The sequence below is a fragment of the Megalops cyprinoides genome, chromosome 21 (assembly GCF_013368585.1).
Source record: "Megalops cyprinoides isolate fMegCyp1 chromosome 21, fMegCyp1.pri, whole genome shotgun sequence".
NCBI classification, from domain to species: Eukaryota; Metazoa; Chordata; class Actinopteri; order Elopiformes; family Megalopidae; genus Megalops; species Megalops cyprinoides.
In genome coordinates this window covers 922,813-947,500 of record NC_050603.1, presented here as the reverse complement: position 1 = coordinate 947,500, position 24,688 = coordinate 922,813, and the positions used below count along the sequence as shown (strand labels likewise).

The 24,688-nt window shown below is 49.3% G+C and overlaps 2 protein-coding genes across 2 annotated transcripts in view; one reads left to right on the top strand and one right to left on the bottom strand.

Annotated features, from left to right (window-relative positions):
• The window catches only part of LOC118769050 (polypeptide N-acetylgalactosaminyltransferase 15-like), a 6,049-nt gene extending 3,677 nt beyond the window's left edge, over nucleotides 1–2,372 (bottom strand). The window contains exons 1-3 of the mRNA XM_036516056.1: nucleotides 1,946–2,372; nucleotides 1,323–1,489; nucleotides 978–1,182 (exon numbers count right to left, since the gene is read on the bottom strand). Coding sequence (XP_036371949.1) covers nucleotides 978–1,182; nucleotides 1,323–1,489; nucleotides 1,946–2,364 — 791 coding nt within the window. The 5' untranslated portion in view covers nucleotides 2,365–2,372. The remainder of the gene's footprint in view (nucleotides 1–977; nucleotides 1,183–1,322; nucleotides 1,490–1,945) is intronic.
• A 12,788-nt stretch (nucleotides 2,373–15,160) lies between these two features.
• gpnmb (glycoprotein (transmembrane) nmb) lies at nucleotides 15,161–22,067 on the top strand. Its single transcript, XM_036515978.1, has 12 exons — nucleotides 15,161–15,282; nucleotides 16,290–16,421; nucleotides 16,996–17,139; nucleotides 17,340–17,513; nucleotides 18,897–19,058; nucleotides 19,271–19,588; nucleotides 19,747–19,809; nucleotides 19,889–20,164; nucleotides 20,425–20,530; nucleotides 20,863–21,077; nucleotides 21,565–21,655; nucleotides 21,871–22,067. Exons 1-12 carry the CDS (start codon nucleotides 15,213–15,215, stop codon nucleotides 22,019–22,021), a joined length of 1,902 nt encoding a protein of 633 aa, XP_036371871.1. The 5' UTR covers nucleotides 15,161–15,212; the 3' UTR covers nucleotides 22,022–22,067.
• The last annotated feature ends 2,621 nt before the right edge of the window (nucleotides 22,068–24,688 follow it).

Here is a 24,688-nt window from a genome sequence, read left to right as displayed (position 1 = left end):
GTCAGAGGTCACAGGTCAAACGCTCCTCCGAACTCTAACCCTAACCCTAACCCTGCTCCTGCAGCCACGGGCGAGAGACACATCAGCCTGCAGAGGTCAGAGGTCACAGGTCAAACGCTCATCCGAACCCTAACCCTAACCCTGCTCCTGCAGCCACGGGCGAGAGACACATCAGCCTGCAGAGGTCAGAGGTCACAGGTCAAACGCTCCTCTGAACCCTAACCCTAACCCTGCTCCTTTTTGTTTCTTTTTTTGTTGTTTTGCTTCACCAACCAACTCCACACTTAACTGATCCAGTGAGAGATATTTAAACATCTGTACAGTCAGCTGAAAAGAGAAGCCTTCATTAACTGTAGATGTATGTACTTCTGAAACTGTTATCTGCCCTGACCCCGCGCACCCTGACCCCGAGCACTCGGCCCTGTACAGAGCACTGTTCTGCCACTGTATGTTTGATCTAAATTACAGGGGCGTGCTAAACTGTTCCACAGTGATGTGCCAAAGTGCTGGAGGTGAGGGCTGGGGTGGGGGGGGGGGGCGTGAGGGCTGGGGTGGGTGGGGGGTGGGCCGTGAGGGCTGGGGTGTGAGGGGTGGGGTCGGTGGGGGGGGGGAGTGAGGGCTGGGGTGGGGGGGTGAGGAATTCCCCCTCTGCGTGGATGCCTGTCCTGTTATTTTCCTGCATGCCACCCTGGGAAATGATGTGCTAATTTCACCCAGAGAGCAGGGTTTCATCTCCTCAATTACAGGACACTCTGTAAAGTCCCAGGACAGAGAGAGAGAAATCCCTCTGCACTGTCAGCCTGATGGCGATGCCACCGAAGAGCTTCTCTGTGATGCGTGGTAGTCAGGGGACCTGGCTTTTAACCAGGAGGTTGTCTGCTTGATTCTCAGGTGTGCTTTGAGGTGCTCACCTCACTACCTGCAGGGCAGTTTGAAGGGCTCACCTGCCCACCCGTGGGACAGTTTGAGAGGCTCACCTGTCCCCAGCGATGCGGTCCAGCAGGGGCTCCAGCCAGCCCCCGTGGCACTCACAGTGAGAGTCCAGGAACACCAGGACATCGCCTTGGGCGCGGGCTGCACCCAGCATACGGCAGCCGGCCACACCCAAACGCTTCGTGCTGCGAATCAGACGCACACCCTCCAGCCGGGACACGTACTCACTGAGCACGCTCTTTAGATGCCCTGTGGGGGGGAAGGGGGGCGTTACGGGTTAGGAATGGGACAGACAGCTAACGAGCCAAACCCTCTGCAGGTGACAGGTTTATGATTTATAGGAAGTTAATGTTGGGTAACGCAAACGGAAGCAGGACGGACAGGCCCACCGTGCTGGCTGAGGTCGTCCACCAGCAGAATCTCCTGCAGGTGCTGTCTGGGCGCCGTGTCCAGGACGCTGTGCACCGTGCGCAGCAGCGTGGACCACGCCTCGTTGTGGAAGCAGATAACGACGCTGGCCGAGGGAAGGGAAGCGCTGTACTGCTGCGACAGACACCTACACACGACAGACACGCATGCGCACGGCAGGTGCGATTTAACAGCATCAGTAACATCACATTTGACCAAGGCAGCAGCTATGCCAAACATCACTGCCCTTTCGTACATAAATAAATAATCAGTCTCATTAATCACAGTATGGGTTCTGCCCACCTTGTTTTTGTGACCATCTTTGTGATGTATGTTTGTCCTTTTTTCTCGATTACTCTACAGTCTGTGTGGCTTTAAATGCCGCTAAAGATACTTTTGTTGTTGTTTTAGTACGAAATAACATTCAAGTAAATATTCAGCTGTGTACATGACTAGCGTGAATTTGCGTAAGTTGCTCTGGATAAGAGCGTCTGCTAAGCCAGCGTGATGCCGTAAAATAAATTAGTTGTGTGTGTTTTCTGTTAGGAAATATAATTATTTTCCTTGGGAGCAGATATTATGCTGCGCAATGTAGGCTACTTACGCGGGATGGCGAACCTCTGGCAGTCTTCGGCGGAGTGAGATCCGCTCGCTCACTACTTCATTGAAACCGTATTTCCTCAGTCCCGCTTCCTCAACGTCCTTCTCCCGTCCCTGGAGCGTCAGGCGCACGGGTCTCCCCCAGTCCCCGTGCGTGGGGACAGGGGCAGCCGTCGCTTTCTTTGCACCCGATATCAGCACTTTGTAGCTCCCTCTCTTTGGCTGCGGAGGATTCCTCTCCGGAGTCGCCTGAACGATCAACAGCTGGTCATCTTTCAGAGAACTCAGCGACGAAAGGGCGCCGTATCTCTCCGCCTGGTCTCTGGAGTCCACGAGCACCTCCAGATCGGAAGCACTGGTCAGCCTTTGGTGAGGATGGGAGACCGGATCCTTCTTGGTCAAGTCGCCGAAAAGCGGGTCCATGAACACCACCGTCAGTATCACAAAGAAGACCAGCAGCAGCCAGAAACACAGAAGTTTCGACCTGCAGAATTTCTGTCTGCAGCGATGTCTCATGCTGAACGGAGAGGCTGAAATTTCATGGTAGTAAACGCGGACCACCGCGTTCCCCCCGCACCGCAACATGTCAATACAACAAATGAAAACAACTAGTTAGCGACACATCTTGAGTAATAAACTCGCACCGAGACACTTGCACTCACATGCCAAAAGTTTAAAGCGCTATCTATGCATATTCAACAAACACGCTGTTAATTCACAGTGCATTGAGAGTCTGCGGGACGGATGCGTATCGTATGCTCTTCCATTCCTTGCAACCTCTCGAGCGTGCACGGGTGTGCAGACGGTGCAGACTCCGTCTGCCTTCTCTGTCTCCCCGGCTCCGTTTCACGTACAATTTAAGCGAGAAAAAAAAACTCAAACTCGACTCCTCCTCCTGGTCCTAGCGCGAGATATAATTACGTGCAAATGCACAGAAGTTCATCAGACGCGTTTTGGATGTAAATGTAGGCAAACAGCAATGAAGGACAGTTAATTGTGTATCGATCAATAAAAGTTGCGTTGTCCTCACAACCCTCTAACAAGGATCGCCGATGACAGAATCAGTCGCTTATACATGTTTTAGATCGGGTCAGAACACGGATCCTGTCTGTGAATTGCGCTACAAATAGCGCGCCTCGTAAGAGGATTGGATGTTAACAGCAATCAGATCACTTTGGACTAATGACTGGACTAACAGTAGCTGGACTTCACAATGACAGTGCGTTGGATCAACATTTTTGCAAGCATTCGGCATATCTGACGCCCAGCTTCCATCAGACTCGCGAAACTCGTTTTTGTTAATGTCCGAGGCGGGTTTCAGAGCGCTTGGACTTCAACCACGAGATCACAACCGCAGCCCAATTATAAACCCAAGGTGAGGGGAAATATTTGTTTACAGTCCAGCTGGCTCCGAGTTTCGTTTTTTAAAGAAGGATTGCTCGTTCTGTCGGGACTGTTCTCTGACATTCTCCCTCGCGCGCACCAGACATCAAAGTTGCTCCCGCGCGCCAGCTGGCCGGCGGCGCGATCCCATGACCGGCTGTTTTCCTCTGCAGCCGCAGACACGGTTTTTTCACTTTAAATTGATTCTTGGCAAACTGCGGCGTTGTTTTTTCTGTTCGCTGGAAGCGGGCTGTACTCCTCCGGACTCTCACGGATCCAGCTCGCGCTGCAGATCTGGCCCCTGGGATGTCTGCTCCAGCACGCTTTGTTAAAAATGTTCTCTGTTACAGCTAATGATGCTGCTCCCTGCTAAGTTCCACTTAGCTACAGAGAAAATGACCAGGAGTTGTTTTTCATTGTTGTCATTTTTATTTTTTCGGGTTTTGTCACGGTGACGTTATGGCAGCTTTATAATGATACTGAAATATAAGAAGAACGATCAGAGAATGAAATGGCATGACTGATACTGGGTTTAACGTACGACTGCATTTACATGGGGAGGAAAATCATATTTTCACCCAAACGTTTGCGGTTAGCAGGTGTGCAACATTTAGTCCTCACTGTGGTGACCTCACTGCCAGGTGAGGTGAATGCAGTCCTCCCTCCTCACTGCCAGGTGAGGTGAATGCAGTCCTCCCTCCTCCCTCCTCACTGCCAGGTGAGGTGAATGCAGTCCTTCCTCCTCACTGCCAGGTGAGGTGAATGCAGTCCTCACTCCTCACTGCCAGGTGAGGTGAATGCAGTCCTCACTCCTCCCTCCTCACTGCCAGGTGAGGTGAATGCAGTCCTTCCTCCTCACTGCCAGGTGAGGTGAATGCAGTCCTCACTCCTCACTGCCAGGTGAGGTGAATGCAGTCCTCACTCCTCACTGCCAGGTGAGGTGAATGCAGTCCTCCCTCCTCCCTCCTCACTGCCAGGTGAGGTGAATGCAGTCCTCACTCCTCACTCCTCACTGCCAGGTGAGGTGAATGCAGTCCTCACTCCTCACTGCCAGGTGAGGTGAATGCAGTCCTCCCTCCTCACTGCCAGGTGAGGTGAATGCAGTCCTTCCTCCTCACTGCCAGGTGAGGTGAATGCAGTCCTCACTCCTCCCTCCTCACTGCCAGGTGAGGTGAATGCAGTCCTCTAGCACACCTGCACATCAGAGCTGTTTCTCACACACAGGTTCACAGCAGGGAAGTGGGTGCTAATTGGAGGATAGAAGATACTTCACCGATGTCATCCGAGCAGCTTGCAGGTGCCTGATGGGTAGCAGGGTGGCAGTGTGGTGAGAGGAGGGGACCCTGGCTGAACCACCCACCCCTGCTGCTGGCGAAATGAAGCCCCTCTCCTGTGTCACCAGGGGTGGTGATGGAGTCCACGCTGGCAGATGTGTTTGAGTGTCAAACTCAAGATGAGCACCTCACCAGCTGAGCCACCCAGGAGCCGGGTTTATATTTTAAAACAGGTAATGTTCATTTAGATTTTTTTGTTGTTGGCATCTGAAGTTCCTGCACGCTGACCAGGTGTCCCCACACAGACTGCCAGCGTCACCAGGCAACATGGACCAAATTAAGAGAAAAATCAGAATAGAACACACAGGCACCTCTAAATACGACACTCAGTCAGGATCTGGATTTTCTACCTTATGATCCCAAGCCGCACAGCAGAATATTCCAACATACATCAGAGGGTAGGTTCTATATATTGTGAGCTAACTGCAAGTGCACCTCATGAGTCTCATGGAAAACAGGCCAGACATAACGACTCCCAGCTTCTTACTTTCTGTAATGCCTGTCTGCCTGTCTGTCCGTCAGTCTTCCTGTCAAACAGAGCATATGTTTGTTTATTTATCTTCCTGCTCAGCAGTTTGTTAATCTCTCTGTTTTCCTGGGTGTTTGGTGGTTTGGCTGTCAGTATCTCTGTCTGTGTGCTTGACCTTTGGTCTGTTAGTCATTCTGTCTGTGTGGGCTGTTTGTCTTTCCCGCTTTCTCTCTGTCTGCATGTGTATCATGTTCCCATTTTCTCCTTATCAGGCGTAGATGGGCAGACCATCCTCCAGAGAGACACATCTGTCAAAGATGCTCAGTAGACCCCTATTCAATCATGTCATACAGCATCACTAATCTAATTATATCAATAATTATATCTGTCAGCGTATTTTTGTGACAGATTGCTAAAAGCGGAATTCAAGGTCGCTCACGCAAACAGCACTTGAGACCAACCTCTAGCCATTTATCTTTCTTAGCTGCCATGACTGTGGAGCACTTACACTTCTCATTCCAGTGTTCAGCTGTGATCACTCGGTTAGCGGGTGTTTGCCATATCTCTGTGAGTCATTGTCATTTCTCTGAGTGGGTGTTTTTAATGCTCAGTGATTAATCTAGATGTGTGCGTTAATGTATAAGGGTGGTTAGTCTGGGAGTGGGTTTTTATATATCTGATTACTCTATGAGTGGGTGTTTATGTTAATTCACTCAGTGAGCAGGTGTTAATTTATATGTGATTACTCAGTGAATGTTTATTTATGTGTACGTATTCAGTGAGTGGGTGCTTATGTGCGTGTAACTACTCAGCCAGTGGGTGTTTATATGTCGAATTACTGTGTGAGTGGGTGTTTATGTGCAGTTACTTGCTGCTCGGGTGTTTATGTGTAATTACTCAGTGAGTGGGTGTTTATTTTTGAGTAATTACTCTGAATGGGTGTTAATTTGTGAGTAATTATTCTGAATGGGTGTTTATTTGCCTTTGATGAGAGGAAGCTTGCCTCGGGCCTGCCTGTCTTTGGTTTGGATGAAAGATGGAGATGCCTCACAGGATTCCTGTGGCTTTAATGACAGGGCTGTGATCACACACCTGACACTGCAGTACACCTGGTCACAGAGAGAGAGGGGAGAATGAGAGCGAGGGAGGAGAGAAGGGTGCATATGAGATAGAGAGAGAGGAACCAAGAGGGACGGGTGAGAGAGGAGAGGGACAGGTGAGACAGGAGAGGGACAGGTGAGACAGAAGAGGGACAGGTGAGACAGGAGAGGGACAGGAGAGACAGGAGAGGGACAGGAGAGACAGGAGAGGGACAGGAGAGACAGGAGAGGGACAGGTGAGAGAGGAGAGGGACGGGTGAGAGAGGAGAGGGACGGGTGAGAGAAGAGAGGGACAGGTGAGACAGGAGAGGGACAGGTGAGAGAGGTCCCTCCCATCTTTTTAAGCTCTGTGCTCATTCTCCATCCCAGTCACTGTGGGAATTCACCCAGCGACCCCACCGCTGTGTTTCTGACCTGAGCGTGTGGATTTAATGGCACGCAGATAAACCTGAAACCTTCCGATGCGTCAGCCCGGAGTGTCCTGGCTCTCCCGCTGCACGGGTTCTTCCGGATACTGCTGCAGCAGCAGGGGGGGATAGTGGTGAGGAGCGCTGCTCGCAGCCGAGAGGTTGCCAGCTTGATTCCCCGTTGGAGCACAGCCATTATGCCCTTGAGCAAGGTACTTAACCCACAGCTGCCTCAGTGGATATCGAGCTGTATAAACTGATAGATCGTAACACAGCGGCTCAGGATAAGAGCATATGCTAAATAATGTAATGTAATGTAGCTGAACCTGCGTATGTACAGGTTGCTGAAGGTGGAAAGAAACAGCCAGTCCCTCATCTCCCAGCCTTTAGAATGAAGTGCATGACAGTGTTAAACCTCTTCAGAAATTACTCAGAAACAGAATTCCGAAGTGTACTTGTCCCTCATTTCGCCGATATTACAGAGAAATACATATTACTGATGTATTTCAGATGTGGAGAGGGAGCTGAAGGCTTTCGGATTTAAAGCCAAAAGGAGGAACAGTGGATCAGCGGGCGCTGCTCTTGGTAACAGGGGGAGTCCCGCTGCCGGGTGCTTATTGGTCAGGTCCTGAGACAGACTCAGACAACCGGTGAGGTGTGACCCAGCAGCCTGTGGAAGCTCAGACTCCCAGCTCAGACTCCCAGCTCAGACTCCCAGCTCAGACTCCCAGCTCAGACTCTCAGCTCAGACTCCCAGCTCAGACTCCCAGCTCAGACTCCCAGCTCAGACTCCCAGCTCAGACTCTCAGCTCAGACTCCCAGCGCCTCTTGCCAGCAGTTCGGCTGGGGAAATGGTGCTGTCTGCGTGTGTCAGGCAGATGGAATATGAAGCATTTCCTGTGGGTTACGCATGCACCTGCGCAGGCCGGCTCTGATCCCTCCTGTCTGCAGACGGCCGAGTCTCCCGCTCCGCAATCTAGACCCCCGCCAGCGGCCGCGGAGGCCAGACCCTGAGGAGCATCTCTCACTCTGACAGGAGGCGGGTCCGTCTGCGGAGAGGCGCGCAGAAAACTCCACAAAAACTCTGTTGTTTTTGCAGTGGTTAAGGTCCACTGTGACTCTGCACGCAAAGTGATGGTGTGCCTGGAAAAATGTGAAATGTTTATCAGATGTGTTTATAGCTCTGTGGGCCCCGCGACTGATACTCTCCAGCTCAGACTCCAGACGCATTTCTCACAGATATGCACCATGTGTACTCTGCCTCTATATCACTGCACTCACACACACACTCACACACTCACACACTCACACACTCACACACTCACACACTCACACACTCACACACTCACACACTCACACACTCACACACTCACACTCACACTCACACTCACACTCACACTCACACTCACACTCACACTCACACTCACACTCACACAGACACACACACACACACACACTCACACAGACACACACGCACACACGCACACACGCACACTCACACACGCACACACACACACACTCACACAGACACAGACACAGACACACAGACACACGCACGCACGCACGCACACGCACACACAGACGCACGCACACACACTCACACAGACACACACACAGACACAGACGCACGCACACGCACACGCACACACACACACACACACACGCACGCACGCACACACACACACACACACACACACACAGACACACACGCACACGCACACACACACGCACACACACACGCACACACACACGCACACACACACGCACACACACACACACACACACACACACTCACACAGATACACACGCACACACACACACATACACAGACACACACGCACAGACACAGACACACACGCACGCACGCACGCACACACACAGACACACCCACACACACACACACACAGACACACACGCACACACAGGCACAAAAGAGACAGACTCGGTCTTCTCCACTGTGTCATCACGGTGGAAAGGCCTGTGTGTATTTCAGAATGTCCCGCGGGAATTCTAGAATGTTCCATGCATATTTCAGAGTGCTCTGCCCCTCCTCCATGTGTCTGAGTCCGTGCTGTGAACGGGTGGGGTGGGGGGGGTGTTCCTACCTGTAATTAGGAGTGTGTGAAGTACGCCAGCCAAGACGCTCTCACCTGCCAGTACCATGTTCCCATGCCACTGGGGTCATGACCTGTCTGTGCCCTCATGTCAAAATGACAACACTTCCACATAAATCACCAAATTATTCTTTTATTTGATGGCATTTGGCCTGTTAATAATGGCCTGATAATAATGCTTTCTTTGAGATGTTCTGAAAGTAAACACATTGTCAGTTCATTGAAACTGAAATGTCCCTCTGCAAAGGACTTATCCTGGATGTGAGAGATAATTATACACTATGGAGACCAACACTGCAAGACTTCCTGTTCCAGCTAAGGAGTTCCAGTCTCTGTTTCAGTTATTGGGGAGTAAATATTGATGGGATGTTCACTGCAACAGTGGCAGTAAATGGAGTGCAGTATCTCACCACTCTTTGTGGATCTCCCAATGCCTTGACCTGGGTGTGCTCTCCCCAGATGGTGACCTGGAAGTCATCTGACCTGCACACTTCATTCCTCTGTGTACAGTATAATGCACATACTTGAAGGAAAAAATGCCTCCCAAAACATCATGTCTCCCCCTCCTTTGTGTTTTCACTGCTGCGAAACCGAAGGTCCAGTTGTTGACCACACCCGATGCCGTGATTGGTTCCATCTGCGGTGTTCTCAGATAAACGAGCACTCAGGACACTCGCTCGAGCCCAGCGGTATGGAATCCAAAAATGTGCTCTGCCGCCAAGCATATTTCTCCCCTCCAATTCCAACGGTTTCCTCTCGTAAATCAGAAAGCTGCACATTTTTGCTCCTTTCCAACAGCAGAGAGCAGAGAACACTAGGTGGATTGGTTCAGATCCCAGAGCGGGCAGGGCAGGTGGTCACCTGTAATTACTCACCTGTTGAAGGTGTCTTACCTGAATCCCTGCAGTCAGAGTCCAGCCGTATGCAGGGAACAGGGGCTCTCAGACGCAGAGGCTGTGTGTGACGCCCTGCAGAATCGGTCTGTCCGCAGCGCAGAATGCAGCACAGAGTCTCTGCGCACCACAGCACTGTCTGAGGGCTCAGCTCTGAGGAAACGGGGCCCGTGCGATGGACACTTTCCCCACGCTCCTGTCTGAGGGCTCAGCTCTGAGGAAACGGGGCCCGTGCGATGGACACTTTCCCCACGCCCCTGTCTGAGGGCTCAGCTCTGAGGAAACGGGACCCGTGCGATGGACACTTTCCCCACGCTCCTGTCTGAGGGCTCAGCTCTGAGGAAACGGGGCCCGTGCGATGGACACTTTCCCCATGATCCTGAAAAACCATGAAAAACACCATGCCACATCTAGCTATTTTAGTTTAGTTTAAACAAGTCAAATAGAAACGCTAAACTAACATGCGTGAAGATGCAAATATGTACAGGTGAGGTGAGGAGACCAATCAGGGCTACCACTGAGCCACACCAGACATTTAGAATAAATTATATAATCCCCACCTGAGTGTTTATGTGAGTGGCTTATACAAGCTAAATTGAGTTTACTCTTTATGTGGAAATTTAACAGTGCAGTTTTCACACAAAGCAGCAGTGAGTCTCTATACTGCTGTCGCTGTGAACTGAGAGCCAGAAGGAAATGCTCACCTGTGGGTTTTCAGCTTCACCTGAGCCACACCTGAACCAGCAACCCAATGGCTGCCTGAGATCCACATGCCTCTGCTCTCCATCCCAGCTCAGGTCTTATTTACTTAACTGGAGTCACTGATCGGATGGGAACTTGAGTCACCTGATGTCCCAAGTATCCAATCAGCTGCTGGCTGAAAGGTGTCTCTTCACCCCTCAGGACCAGAGAGGACTCCACTGAGTTTAGTGTATGAGAGTTCATTATCAGTGTCTGTTTACTGAGATCATATTACTCTGACAGAACACCCCATTATGCAGCTGTACTGTGAAGTACTGTGCTCAAGGGCCCAATGTCCCTCCCTGGACTCAAGCCTGCAACCTCTGATAATAATTACACAGCCTTGCACTGTATGCTGCTCAGCAGACAATGGAACGCTGGCTAGTGATGTGTACATTATGTCAATGGGTTCGTTCGTTTGGAGACACTGCCGTGTCTGCTGCTGCCCCCTGGTGGTCTGATGTAGCCAGACATTCTGGAAATGAAATGAAGCGCTCGGGTGAAGCACATTGGTCAAGAGTGCAACAGCGCCACCCCGTGTGGGATTTGAACATGCAACCTTCCGGTTACCAGTCCAGTTCCCTGATTACCCCAGGTAATCCTGAAGTTGATGGAGCCAGGTTTAGTTTAGCTGCAGTGAGATCCTCCAGAGAGAGGGCTACGCTGTGCAGTGAAGCACCAGCAGCACTGCGCCCTGCTGTTACTGCTGTCTCACAGACTCCGCCCTGCTGTTACTGCTGTCTCAGACTCCGCCCTGCTGTTACTGCTGTCTCACAGACTCCGCCCTGCTGTTACTGCTGTATCACAGACTCCGCCCTGCTGTTACTGCTGTCTCACAGACTCCGCCCTGCTGTACTGCTGTATCACAGACTCCGCCCTGCTGTTACTGCTGTCTCACAGACTCCGCCCTGCTGTTACTGCTGTCTCAGACTCCGCCCTGCTGTTACTGCTGTCTCACAGACTCCGCCCTGCTGTTACTGCTGTCTCACAGACTCCGCCCTGCTGTTACTGCTGTCTCAGACTCCGCCCTGCTGTTACTGCTGTCTCACAGACTCCGCCCTGCTGTTACTGCTGTATCACAGACTCCGCCCGTTCAGAGGGGCTCAGAGGCTGCAGGCGATCAGGGACATCATGGCCTCGCTCACCGTGCTACAGACGCCCCTCCCGTGGGACATACTGTCAACTCGGCTTTCATGTCATGTGACAACGATGTCCCGGGTCAATCAGCCAAACTTGTGCTTCTTATTACTGCGTAATCTGCTCGGGAAACTGCAATTAAATATTTATATTTATAGACAGCTCCAGTCCCTCATGCCCGCGCTGTGATTTGTCAGTAAGGTGACTGGTGACTGCGGAGAGAGCGGCTAATCCTGACCAGTAAAGATAACCGCGTTTCAGTTTGACAGATTTGGTATATTATCTGCTGACAGTTTTCCAGGCATGGTGTGATCAGGGAATTTGAATGTAGGGACGTTTAATCTTGTGGCCGAGCCATTAGCAAAATAACATTTGGTTGTCTGAAATACCACCACATTCCAGGACCAGAGTACAGTAGCCCAAACCAACAGGAAAATCTATGTACAAAATCCTGTGATTGTAAAATGCTTTCAGTGAATTGACCAAATGTTATTAAAATGTTATGTTATGATTTATAATGGGATTATTTTAATAATGAATCTGATCTATTATATTTACCTGATATTAGAGGAACTGTCTTAAAAAACATTCTTGAAATAAAATTTAGAAATTCTGTCATGGGTATCAAAAGAGACATCAATTATTATGAACTCACTTATTAAAAATTAACTAAATAACAAGCTATTGTTTCAATGTAAAATGAAAATCTTTCCATTAGAACAAACTGACGGGAAAATATAATGGAATTTTTGTTTTTCGTGAAATGGCAAGCTTTTCTTTTAAACTTTTAGTCCTCACTGAACCCAAATGAATCTCCTATAGAGACTCAGATTCTTAATTAGATTATACATAAAATACAATTTATTACATTTTTAATGAGAAAACACACATGGTAACACTTTATTAATATCTCATTAATTACCAATTAATTCATAAACATTTTATTTTTGTAGCGTCTGACTTAAACTAGACTGAAACCACTCATTACACGCACAGGTATTGCCATCAATGAAGAAACGTTAATAACAGGCGATCTGGGGGAACACGGAGAGAAAAATGTTTTTCTCAATCGAACGAAATAACACCTCAAGGGAATGATGCGTATTTTGAGGGAAAGACGAAATACTTTTCAACTGAATTTAAGAAATGTTTTCACAGCTGGAAAAATTCGCAAATAGCTTAGATATAAGGACACTCGAGAAAATGTGAGAAACATTCTGCTGAGAAACATTCCGCGCGCAAAAACCCGGTTAATTCCCTGTGCCTTGGAGTACTACAAATACTACTTCAGATCTCTACATTTTAGAGTAGCTGGAATGCAGTTTTGTAGGTGCGTGGAGCTGCAAGCAGACGCATGATGGAAGCTGTTTCAGGAAAATGCTTAATTTCATTACTTTGCTCCGAGCAGAGAAGTCCGTCCAACGCACTCACGCGATCTGGGTGAACCGCCATGATGAGCGCCTGTCTGCGCAAAATATCAAATGACTTTCCTGGGTGCCTGCAGATCAGAGCATTATGGCATGTATTAACCACTGTTGACTGGCTCACAGATGTGCACTCAGCATAGCACCTAACTCAAACCGTGTAAAACACCGTGCAAGGAGTGATGTTTTCCCTCAGCTGCGCAGGTGCAAAGTGAGCGCATGTAACCGAGGTTAGGAGCGCGGTGATTCAGGCCTGAAACGCGTCGGGCTGCATCATTGGACAGAGTCAGGACTGTTCTCATCAGGACCTCCCGAAGGTCTGACACAGCCGACAGAAACGCCATTTCTCTGGAAACAATGTTTGGCACAAGGCAGTCCCTGTTTCGGTGTTTATGTTTCAAAGGTAACCAAGCAGTGCCATCAACAATAAAATCAAGCTGAAATGTTGGTAAACAAACCAAACCGTTTCGGACATGCCACTGACAGCGCTGGAAGGTTTGAGGAGGTCATGTATTAATGACGTTGCAACATCGGCATTTCTCTCGTGTGACCTCACTAAATGCCTGTGTTGATTAGATTTTGACCTGTGTTTAACCCCTCTGACTCTGGAGAAAGTCTTGGTCCTTTGGGAATTGCCGCTCTAGCTGAGGGAACTGCTGAGGGAATTGATTTTTGTCCCAAACAGAATATCAGATTCACCCATAATCTACATGTGGATGACCAAGTTGTCCGATGACAACATGCGGCACCGCTGGGTCCTGACAGGAAACGGCAGGAGGACATTTGATTCCCGCCCACGAGGGTAGATCGCGGGATTATACCATCTGACATGTTCCGCAATCCGGGAGCTGGTATTATTTCAGAGATGTTTCCTGCATGTGACACAGACCCAGTGTCACACGGGAAGGTCATCCTGCAGACCGACACGTGTTGCGCCACCGACATGCTTGGTTAGAACTGTAACGCGCAAAGCTGCTATTTTAGCAATTTGTTGTACAATGACAACTGTTAACTGTTAAAGGTCTCATTATCATTAATTTAATGCTTTTGGTGGTTTTAATTTGGAAATTAGTTGTAGTTCTGCCTGTTTTGTTTGCCTGTAAGGAAATATGTATTGTCCGTACTGTAGTTTACCAGCAGATGCGACAAGGTGATCTTGATTTCATTACATAAGTTCATTTTCGATTGATTTCAGCATTTGTATTCATATTAGGTCTTGCTTTGTATACTGTAGTCAGTCGTGCTCGGTGTCCACTGCGGTTCACATGCAGGTAGTTTGCTGAACAAGCTGTTTCAGAAAGTGTACAGGACAAATGGCTGTATTTACGTGGGGATTTTCTGTACGACGTTCACTGACAATAGTCTGACGTCACTGGAATACTGTAACGCGCATTTACAGGGGCAGTTTGGGAAATGAGTTTTGCGGTGCGGTTCTGTGAAAATCCGCGGGATATCATTCATACTTTTGAATTCGTTTTAGCACAAATTAAAGTAAATTTGTTAACCTTTAATATCGTCAGTGTCTAATAACCACAAAAGGATATGTTGTGTTCTGAAATTTTATTAACATCAATCTACAATTAATATATACTGCAATGTATAATATATTAATATATAATTGTAACAATAATTGCAACAATATCTGAATTCCAATATCATTTGCCACGTCTCACCGAACAAATGTAATCACCCACTCGCACACACACAGTCACACACACGCGCACACACACACACACACGCGCGCGCGCGCACACATAGAAATTTAGACCAAAAACGACTAGAAACCAAAACAAAAGATTACTTTCTGGAATACAGCCAGTGTAGAGAAGAAAAAGGTGGTTCCTACGCAGAAGCAATTGCTCAATCTCAGGAATTTAGGGCAAAAAGATTTTTCTTCACTGAAATGTGCTTAATTACGATAGTTTAGGAAACACTTTGGCAAATGTGACGGTATCTAGCTCATAGGGAAACCGCATTAAACACCTCGGGTTATTTACATGGCTGTGTCTGTTTTCCAGTGTTGGGTCAGTAACTAAAAGGCAAGACACTCTGACTCATCCCTCAGTCCCTGCAGCTCGCTGTCCGAGCTCGGTGACCGAGCGAGCTAATGAGAGATGGGTCGCGCCTAGTTATAAACATCACATGATGAGGGCAGTTATTAAATTATTGAGGGGGTAGAAGGAAGGTTCTGCACGCGGAGGAGCAGTTGCTGGGTTTGAGGTCCGCGCCGCCGCGGCTTGAGTGCTTACTTGGAGTTCTGCGCGTCAACATGGGAGCTTTACAAGTGATTTTATGCGTGGCCTGCACGTTTTTCATTTCCCAAGCGGATGGACGAAAAAGTAAGCAAACAAAAAATATTTAGAAACTTAATTATATACTGTGATCGATTTATAATCGATGTTTTGTGATCGAATGACATTGGGGGAAACTTGTAGCCTATTTCTATGCAGACGCCGTGTATGGTAGGAGTAACGCCCCCATATTCATTAAAATAGAATGTTTTCTTATAAGTTAAATTCTTTCAAAATGAACACCGGTTGCAGGCGATCAAAACTGTCGTTTGTTAAAACGTCAGTTGGTATTTCTAGATTCAGTCCTTTTACAGAAACGAGGGAAAATAACGATTTGTGAGTAGGTCTTCCTCAAAACGTCTATTTTAGTAGAAATACTGTACAGTGTCAGATTTAGCTTCTGAAAACAGCCGGACTCCTCGGAATGGGACTGCTGCTAAGAGCTGGTCTCATGAGCCCAATTACTCGCGTCATACGCGCTCTTCTGGGGACGTCTTGTGAGTGTCGTTACAAGGGTGTGTTTTTTTTTCCTGATGTGTTTGATGGGTTGATAGTGCGTGGTTCATGTAACCTGGTGGATCGGCGTTTCCCATCGTTGTTGCGTGTGTTATTATCGGTAGTCTATCATCACAAATTTACTTATAAACTTGCCCTCTGGGCTTCGCAAAAACGTAATTTTCTCAGATCATATTTCATTTGGTCATTGTTATTCGTTTGACTTCGATAATTGAGCTGATTGTACAGACTGAATCAATTGATGTAAATGAAATTTTACATTTTTCGATTGTTTTATACTTTAGTGAGGTTATCAAACACGCCCCCTCCTGTTAAGCAGGGGGCTGCTGGCTACCTCGTGAAACCGTTAACCTGCATGGAGGTCTCACTGTATAAACAATACCCGACTTTTATACTGCTATATTATAGTGCCTCCTTCACGATAATCGGCTCTGGCGGTATGCAAGAAAACAAATCACTCAGGTACTCACTGAAGTAATTATTCAACTATTATTATTTGTTCATGAACAAATACACGTTGTCTCCATCTCTCGCTCTAGGATACAGCGATATGTTTGCTCATAAGCATTCGGTAAAGTTTCCTCCGATTCCCGGGTGGTTTCCGGACAGCAACCCCTGGGACGACGACCTGTACCCGCCTTTCACACCGCACGACCTCACGCGACGGAGAGGTAAGGTCTCGTTCTCACGCCGTCCGATTAATCTGGTCCTGTTCAGACGTTGTATTATGCACTGACGATAAGATTTGCCCCCAGGATTTAGGATTTTCGCATTTTGACATGAATTTAAAAGAATGCAGGAAAGCGCGCCGTGGAGGCGTCGGAAAAACGCTTTCTCTCTCCCTCTCTCCCTCTCTCTTTCTGTTCCTCCCGCCATCTGAGCAACAAGTGCTCCTGCAGCCCCGCCCTCGGCGAACAGCCTGCCTGGACCCTTGTTAAATTTCGCTGTTGCGCTCATGATGTCTCTGGCGACTGCGGGACGGCAGGTCTCTCTCCCAGCCCGACCGAGCCGACATGGCACCGACCCATGCCATCCGACTGCTGGCATTTAACCCTTTGCACGAGTCACTCCACCGCTTTTACGTGGGTCAGGGAACACTTTGGCACTGGGTTTTCAGCTGTTTTTTCGATTTCCTTTGGAATACGGACTACGTTGCGTAAAGATGCGCCGTATCAACAGAAATCTGATCGATTGATTGATTGATTTAAAAAGTAAGACTTGCGTAAATGTGTTCCGTGGTTGCAGGCAAGCCGGTGGGCGCGCACCTGACCAGCGACAGCCCCGCCATGCAGGGCTCGTGCGTCACCTTCACCGCGGCGCTCGAGTTCCCCAAGTGCCAGCGCGAGAACGCCAACGGCGACCTGGTGTACGACGAGCACTGCGAAGACGGTATGGAGGCCTCAGGTGCTTCCGCGGTCACACCAAGTCACTTCCCCCGCAGAGCTGACTATTATTATTGGCAAGACTTATAGAAGTATTGCTATTGTTATTTTGCTGCATTAATGTCATTACAAATAGGCTACATCTGATCATTTAGACTATAAATACAGGAAAACGTTTTGAAATGCGATCTCCCCCACCTGTCTCAGCAAACGGCCAGGTACGCTCAGGGTATGTCTACAACTGGACCTCCTGGCTGGATGACTACGGCTTTGGGAGGTGTGCTGACCCATCCCGCTGCAACGTCTTCCCAGACGGAACACCTTTTCCCCAGAGCAACGATTGGAGACGCAAGGGCTATGTCTATGTGTGGCACACCATGGGTAAGGTCACCACGGGGTCAGGGGTCAGGGGTCAGTTAGTGCATGATGTGGTATACGGTGTGAGGGTATAGGAAAGATTTGGAAATGGTGAGTGAGCGAGTGAGTGCGTGTGTGAGTGAGTGAGTGTTGTGTGTGTGTGAGTGTGTGTGCGAGCGAGCGAGCGTGTGTGAGTGAGTGAGTGAGCGTTGTGTGTGTGAGTGTGTGAGTGAGTGAGCGTTGTGTGTGTGTGTGTGTGTGCGAGCGAGCGAGCGTGTGTGAGTGAGTGAGTGAGTGTGTGAGCGAGTGAGTGAGTGAGAGGGGGGCAGAGTTTTTGAGAATAACCTCGCAGTGCGTTGACATGGGTCCGTCTTGCGGAGATGTTGAGGAAACGCTGGCAGAGACGTGTTCCATGTGATGTTTTTGCTCTGAAAGCCATGTGACTCACAGGAAGTTCCCTGTGCCAGTGTAACCATGGAGACATAAATGGAGTCACGGAAAACAGAACAGCGAGCAGAAATGTCAGCCAGGAGCTTTTCTTAAGCCATTTCAGACGGTCAGGTGGATCCATTCATTCAGACTGTGCTGGCAACCAAATATTTCAGAATTTAGCCTGCCTATACCATTAACACACATATTACTGTATGTGATCATAGCAACTGCATTTACATATCACCTGTCCACACAGCTGGATATCTTTAGCACAATAAACCCAAGTCCCTCAGTCAGAGTCCCATCCAGGACTCAAACCTACAACCTTGTGGGTTCATGTCTGGTCCCCACGACCATCACACCAGCTCACAGCCCTGCCACCTCTACCCACCTCGAATTCCTCTGCAGCGGATTCTGATTGAGAGGACCGGTGCTTTTAAACAGGGGGGCTGTGAAGGTGGGAATCTGTAGAAGGATAACATATAAACGAGTGAGTCTATCTGTAGAAGGATAACATATAAACGAGTGAGTCTATCTGTAGAAGGATAACATATAAACGAGTGAGTCTATCTGTAGAAGGATAACATATAAATGAGTGAGTCTCAGGGGCAGAGCACCGCTTTCCATCCTTCAGTATTATCAATATGCACACATTTGCATTTCACAGGTTCTAGCCTCAGGGAAAGACCCCACACAGACACAGAGCCACGGACACTCCCTCCATGGTTTTTTTTGCAGTCAGACCCTCAACTCTCCCCTGTCCCAGTGTCTCTCTCTCTCCCTTTTGCCCATCTGAGGTGGTTTGTGACCTAGTCTTTTCTTTACCTTCTCTTACCTTTTGTCTCTCGATTTCCCTGTACACTGGACAACTCTAGCCTGGGCTGGTTCTCTCTCCCACTGTCTCAGGTACCCTCTCACCTGGCCTGGTGTCTCTCACAGGTGGCTGTGATGTGTCACTCTCTCCCCACCTCTCAGGTCAGTACTTCCAGACGTGTGGTGGCTCCTCCTCCAGCCTCACCCTCAACACCACCAACATGACTCTGGGAGCAGGAATGATGGAGGTCATGGTGTACCGCACCCGAGAACGCAGGAAGTACAGTCCCACTGCCTCTGACAACGGCGTCTTCTTCGTCACAGGTGCAGCTCTTCCTGTCCCTGTTCTGTCTCCGCCCCCTTTGTCATCACTGGCTCAGAATAGTTCCCTTTGTGATGTCACAAAGAACACATGACCAGCAGGCCCTGGATACATGCTGAGGGTGTCAAATTTCATGTAAAGATTGAAAACCCTTTCTTTACTTGCTGTGATGTTTCAGGCAAAGATAAATCTGCTGTAATATTTTTGTCTGTAGATAAGATCCCGCTGGCCGTGAACATCTCCCAGAAGATGGCTCAGAACTTGTCAGAGAACGTTTTTGTGAGGGGTGCAGACGTGGTCTTCCAGGTGCTGTTGCACGACCCCAGTAACTACCTGAAGACCGCCGCCGCTGTGGACTACATCTGGGACTTCAGAGACGGCAACCAGCTGGTCACCCATAGCAACGTGGCGACTCACGCCTACAGTAGGCTCGGAAATGTGACTGTTAAGCTGATGGTGGAGGCAGCCTTCCGTGTGGCCTGCCCCCCACCCACCCCCACGCCCATGAGCTTCACCTCCCCTCGTACCACAGGTAACTCCCCCTACCCGCCTGCACCACCCCCCCCCCACACACACACACCCTGTCTGCTCCCTGCCCACAGCCATCAGTGATACCACCCTGCACACCACTGCCCCCCCCCCTCTGGTGTGATGTCACAGTCTCATCCTGAGTTTCTTTTGCGGACACAGCTGCCCCAACGGCTCCCCCTGAAACGCACGCTGTCACGAGCAGGGCAGAGACCACACCTGGCGGTAAGAGGACCTCTTCATTTCCATTTCAGCAGCGTAAAACACTGATCCAGAGCACTGACCTCTGACCCCTCTGCCTCAGCAACAACCCCAAGGCTCCCCAGAACAACCGCTGCCGTGACACCTGCCGGTTCCACTGCTGCTGCTGCCGTGACGACGGGGTTCCCCACGACCGAGCCCCTGCCCCCCACCACGGATGCAGAGGTGACCCCCGGATTCAACGCGAGCTCCACCCCCTGGGTGACCCCCAGCGGGCCCCCCGTCACCATCCCGCCCATGAAGGTCCGCCGCCAGTTCAGCGAGACTGAGTGCTTCCGCTACCTATACGGAAACTTCGAGAAGGAGATCCTCATCGTGGGTGAGAGAGCATGACCCCTCAGCTACCTGATCACTCTGCTCATCTCCGCTCCACTCAGAAAACATTTAAAACAAGACGAGAATCGGGACCGTTCTGCAGGGATTTCTGTTGGTGGATGTTGAGAAGAGCTAACAAACAATCAACCAGGCCCACAATAAGACCACTGAATTGTGAGATACCAGGTAGTACAAAGGTGAGAAAGGAGGTTAAAGATCGCACAGGAAGTGACCATTACAACGTGATGCATGTGTTTCTGACAGAGGGGAAGATCTCCGTGCAGAGTGTGCAGGCCCATAAGATCGTAGAGGTGTCTGCTGCCAAGGTGACCACCACCACAGTCAACTTCCTGGTGAAGTGTCTGGGCAGGTAAGTGGCACACCCGATCTCACCTGCTCCCCACAGGTGTGACACTACAGTCAATTATTACCTTTGCCATGTAAAGTTAGGTCACAGATCTGTTATAATGAAAATAACTTCCTGTAACTGCAGTCACGCTGTCCTAAGCGCAGTGATGTAATGTTGAGTGTCCTGAGGTGAAGCCACTGCCTCAGAAAGAGGAACCCTGCTGGAGATCAGTCACAGACACGTTAATTCTACAGAGTGCTCGGGTGCACTGTATGCAGTCAGCAGCACAGAGGAGCATGTTTTTCCTGCCCTGTTCTCTGCTGTGTCCCACGGGTCTGTGCTCCCCCCCCCAGCACCCCCACCTCGGCCTGCACCATCATCTCCGACGCCCCCTGCAGGCAGGTGAAGAACATCGTCTGTGATGACGTGCCTCCGTCCGCGGAGTGCGAGGTGACGCTGAGGCGCACCTTCCAGCAGCCGGGCACCTACTGCGTCAACATCACCCTGGAGGGCGTCACCAGCCTGGCCCTGGCCAGCACACACGTCACCATCGGGGCCGGAGAGAAGGGTGAGTCATGTGACCGGCAGGCGCCTCCCTATTGGTCGGGGGAAATGGGTAAGTCATATAATAAACAGGCATCTCCTAGCTTTCCAGGGAAGAAAGGGTAAGTCATGATATTTAGGGAACCTAGAGAAGTCAGGAAAGAGACTGGATGTTTTAAGAACATTTACAGCCATTCGATGGGCTCGTAGATCACTGTTAGCATTGTGCATGCAGATTTACAGTGTGTTAGGGGAAGGACAGCGTTTTAAGCAGAAATGGAGCACTTCGCATCCATCGTGCCACTTGGGTCTAACGCCATATTTAGGTGCTCAATTAGCACCTAAAATAATCAACTAACTCATTTCAGTCAGAGGAAATCTGAGGACAGGAATCTGTATCCACCAGGCTGGGGCAGTGCAGAGGTGCATTATGGGAAAGGGTGTATCACCACTCTGTGCTGCAGGTGGCTGACAACACCCTCATGCTAACGTGACCCCCCCCTCCCCCCCAGGGCCTTCCGCTCCGCACACCGTCGAGGTCGTGCTGAGTGCCACCGCCATCCTGGTGGCCATCTTCGCCTTCATCGCCTTCATGGTGTACAAGTGAGTCTCTCAGCGCCCGCACCGCGGCAGCTACCAGCTGTATTAACCATTTCTTCCCTTAGCAACAGTATGAAATGTTTGAATATTAAAAATCACGTCACAGCATTTCCCAGCCCTCGTGTCGATTGGGGGAGGCTGGATTGAGGTACCACCAAATCGCTGGCGCTCGTTCAGACCGGACTCTGACACACCCCTCTCTCTCTCTCTCTCCGCAGGCGCTATAAGGTGTACCAGCCCGTCAGGCGGTCGGCGGTGGAGTCGCCCGCCGAAGGAGGGACGCGCGTGCGTTTCGGGAAACTGAGGAGCTCGCTCTTCCCTGCCAACGAGGAGAGGAGCCGCCTGCTGAACGACAGACCCCCCCTGTAGGGGTCCCCCCCCACGCCCCCCCAACAACACCACGTCCCTGTCAACCTCGGCCACTAGGGGGGGGGCCATAACTCAACTGCTTCAAGCACTGCGAAGCGGGCAAAAGTTTTAAATCTTTTACGTGAAAGGTTAAACCTGGAGCTGTGTGTGTTTCATGCGGTGTGCAGGGAGGGATCAGGGTGATCACGGAGGGGAGGGAGAGCTGCTGTCAGGGTGACGCTACGCTAGCCTGAAAAGCAAAAACAGGTTTTTTAAACGATGTGGCAGAGGGAACGAGCAGGTCACAGAGTTTGCATTAACGAAGCTGTGGTTTTTAGTTAGCAAGGTGGAACCGGGGTGGTCACATGATCACAAACGGACTAAAAGGGGAGCAGCGGCTGCTTCCTCCTGTTCCAAACCTGTAACTCGTCTAAAACTACTAAAGGCATCCAAACTGTCCACCTTACCAACTGTTTTTATGTTTTTTTTTTTACTTTTGAAAACTTGACGTTGAATATGGATGAGGAGCAGGCTTGCACCTAATTCACGTAGAAATTAAAAACCACTAATGTTTAGTAATGCTTCACTTATACTGTATAGGAACATGTTAATGGGTTCAGGGGACAATTTAATAAAGATTGAACTTAAACTGTATTCGTTGTTTTTTCCTCCAACACCAATTACTGTCAAACTGTCCTTTCTGTCCGTCACTAGGTACAGATGGGAATTAGGGGGTAGATTTCACAGTGATATCAGGAAGCACATTTTTTACTCTGAGTCAACGCCTGTTTCTGCTTCCTGGGGTTAGTGGAAGCAGAAGCCATTATGCAGGCCTGACGGTGGCATCCACGCTGCAGACAGCAGGCAGACAGAAGCATCGCTGGGCTGAATGACCTGTCCTGTTAAACCTCTTATCTCCTTATGTACATTTTGGAAAAAGGTCCCAAAATTCATTACATGAAAAAATTCAAGGAGTATTTATGGTCAGGCAATGTGAGTTTCAGAAGCATCCAGCCTGTGGTGGTCTGTTAAAGCGGTCATTTCAGTTTTCAGCAAACCATCTGGGTGACTTTCACTGGCAGACTGTGCCATGTTGATCAATGAGAGATGAAGTCCACGGCAACAGACTACTCTGTAGGCGGAAGATACCATTGGACTTCATCTCCCATCATCCTCTATTCAGAGTACGAACACAGACAAACACGTGACGGTAGGAGCCATTTTTGTTTTTATTCAGAGGCATTTGACAAGTGGAGCTGTGTCAGGGGGCACAGGAGCAGCGGAGAGGAGGGCGGCCACTTCCTCGTGCTTCCCAAATTCAGTCATTTCAATACGAAACATGATGTACTTCACTGCACAGCCGTGAAATGCAAACAGAACTAATCCGCAATCAGAGTAATGCATTATTCCCAACACAAGAGAAAGAGAGGGAGAGAGAGAAAAAAAAGACTGATTTTAAACCAAGGCTGGCCTGTGACTGCTCCATCCACAGAATTTAAGAGAAAAAAAAAATTAACATGGATTGACGTTTACATTTCTTTCCAGACCTATGCCAGTAATTCCAATACATGAGGAAGTTTTGACACCAAATCATAAAGCAACACCAACTTGTTTTGAAATCAATTAGTAAGAGGAGCTAAATGCAGGCAAAATGAAAAAAATTTCAGATCAACCTTCCTCTCACGAATTCTAATCTGTACAACATGATTACTTTTCCAGGGAAATGATCCTAAAGCTAAAATATAGAAATATGCCTCTAATTCAATAGGTGTCTAAGAGGTAGATCATAAACAGTGAAGGATTATACATTTAACCGCCCCCACTCAGCCCGGCACGCCGTGCCTGTCACGCGTGGGAGGGGGCGGGGTCCTGGGGCGGGGGCGGCACGCCGTGCGCGTGGGGGGTGCCCCGCCCCACGGCTGAGGTAGACTGCGTTCTACTGTGGAAGCGTGAATGCACAAGGGCTCTTTACCACAATCAAAATCATATTTACATTCCGCGCCAAACAAAAAAAAAAATCATTTTTACGTTGTATTTTCTATAGATTCTGTTATTTTTAATCAGTCTTGCCGCCTTTCGGCTCTGGAGAAAGACGGAACCGGTCGCGCGGCTGCAGCGTTACTGTAAACTTACCCCATCAGTACCGACATCTTTAATGCTACCGAGCGGCTTCTTTACCAATCGATCGACTCCCCTCATGCAGTGATTGAAAAACACTAAAATCCGTACGCAGATGCAGGACAGTCCGCCCTGGGAGGCTGGCACAGCCGGGCACAGCCTGCAGCAGCTCTCCATCCCAAACGTCCGGCTCCATAGGAGGCTTCACAAGTGCTTATAACGCCCCCTCTTCCCGCCTCCCTCCCCCAAACTAAACACGAAACTAACGCACTATCAAAAATGAATTTCAGAACCCCAAACTCCCCCCAAAATAATGGCATTGCTGCAGTATGTAATGTTGGCATTATTCGGCATTGCTAATCTTTCCTGTACATGTCCTGTCCAGAAGATGGTGCTGAAGAACCTCAGGAAAACTGAGGCCATTTAACACTCCCAGCAGCCACCAGCACCGGGCGCCACAACTCTTCATCTTTAATACTCTCGTATGTACACATATACTTTTATATACACGCTCATTATACACATGTACATATGTTCGTAAAATAAGAGTTGGAACACACGCAGTTGGCA

Bases quoted from the DNA above. Each gene is read 5' to 3' on its own strand.
- gpnmb (XM_036515978.1), top strand. From the start codon at position 15,213: ATGGGAGCTTTACAAGTGATTTTATGCGTGGCCTGCACGTTTTTCATT. The intron at 17,140-17,339 runs GTATGGAGGCCT...CACCTGTCTCAG, and splicing joins CGACGAGCACTGCGAAGACG to CAAACGGCCAGGTACGCTCA. The intron at 19,810-19,888 runs GTAAGAGGACCT...CCTCTGCCTCAG, and splicing joins GGCAGAGACCACACCTGGCG to CAACAACCCCAAGGCTCCCC.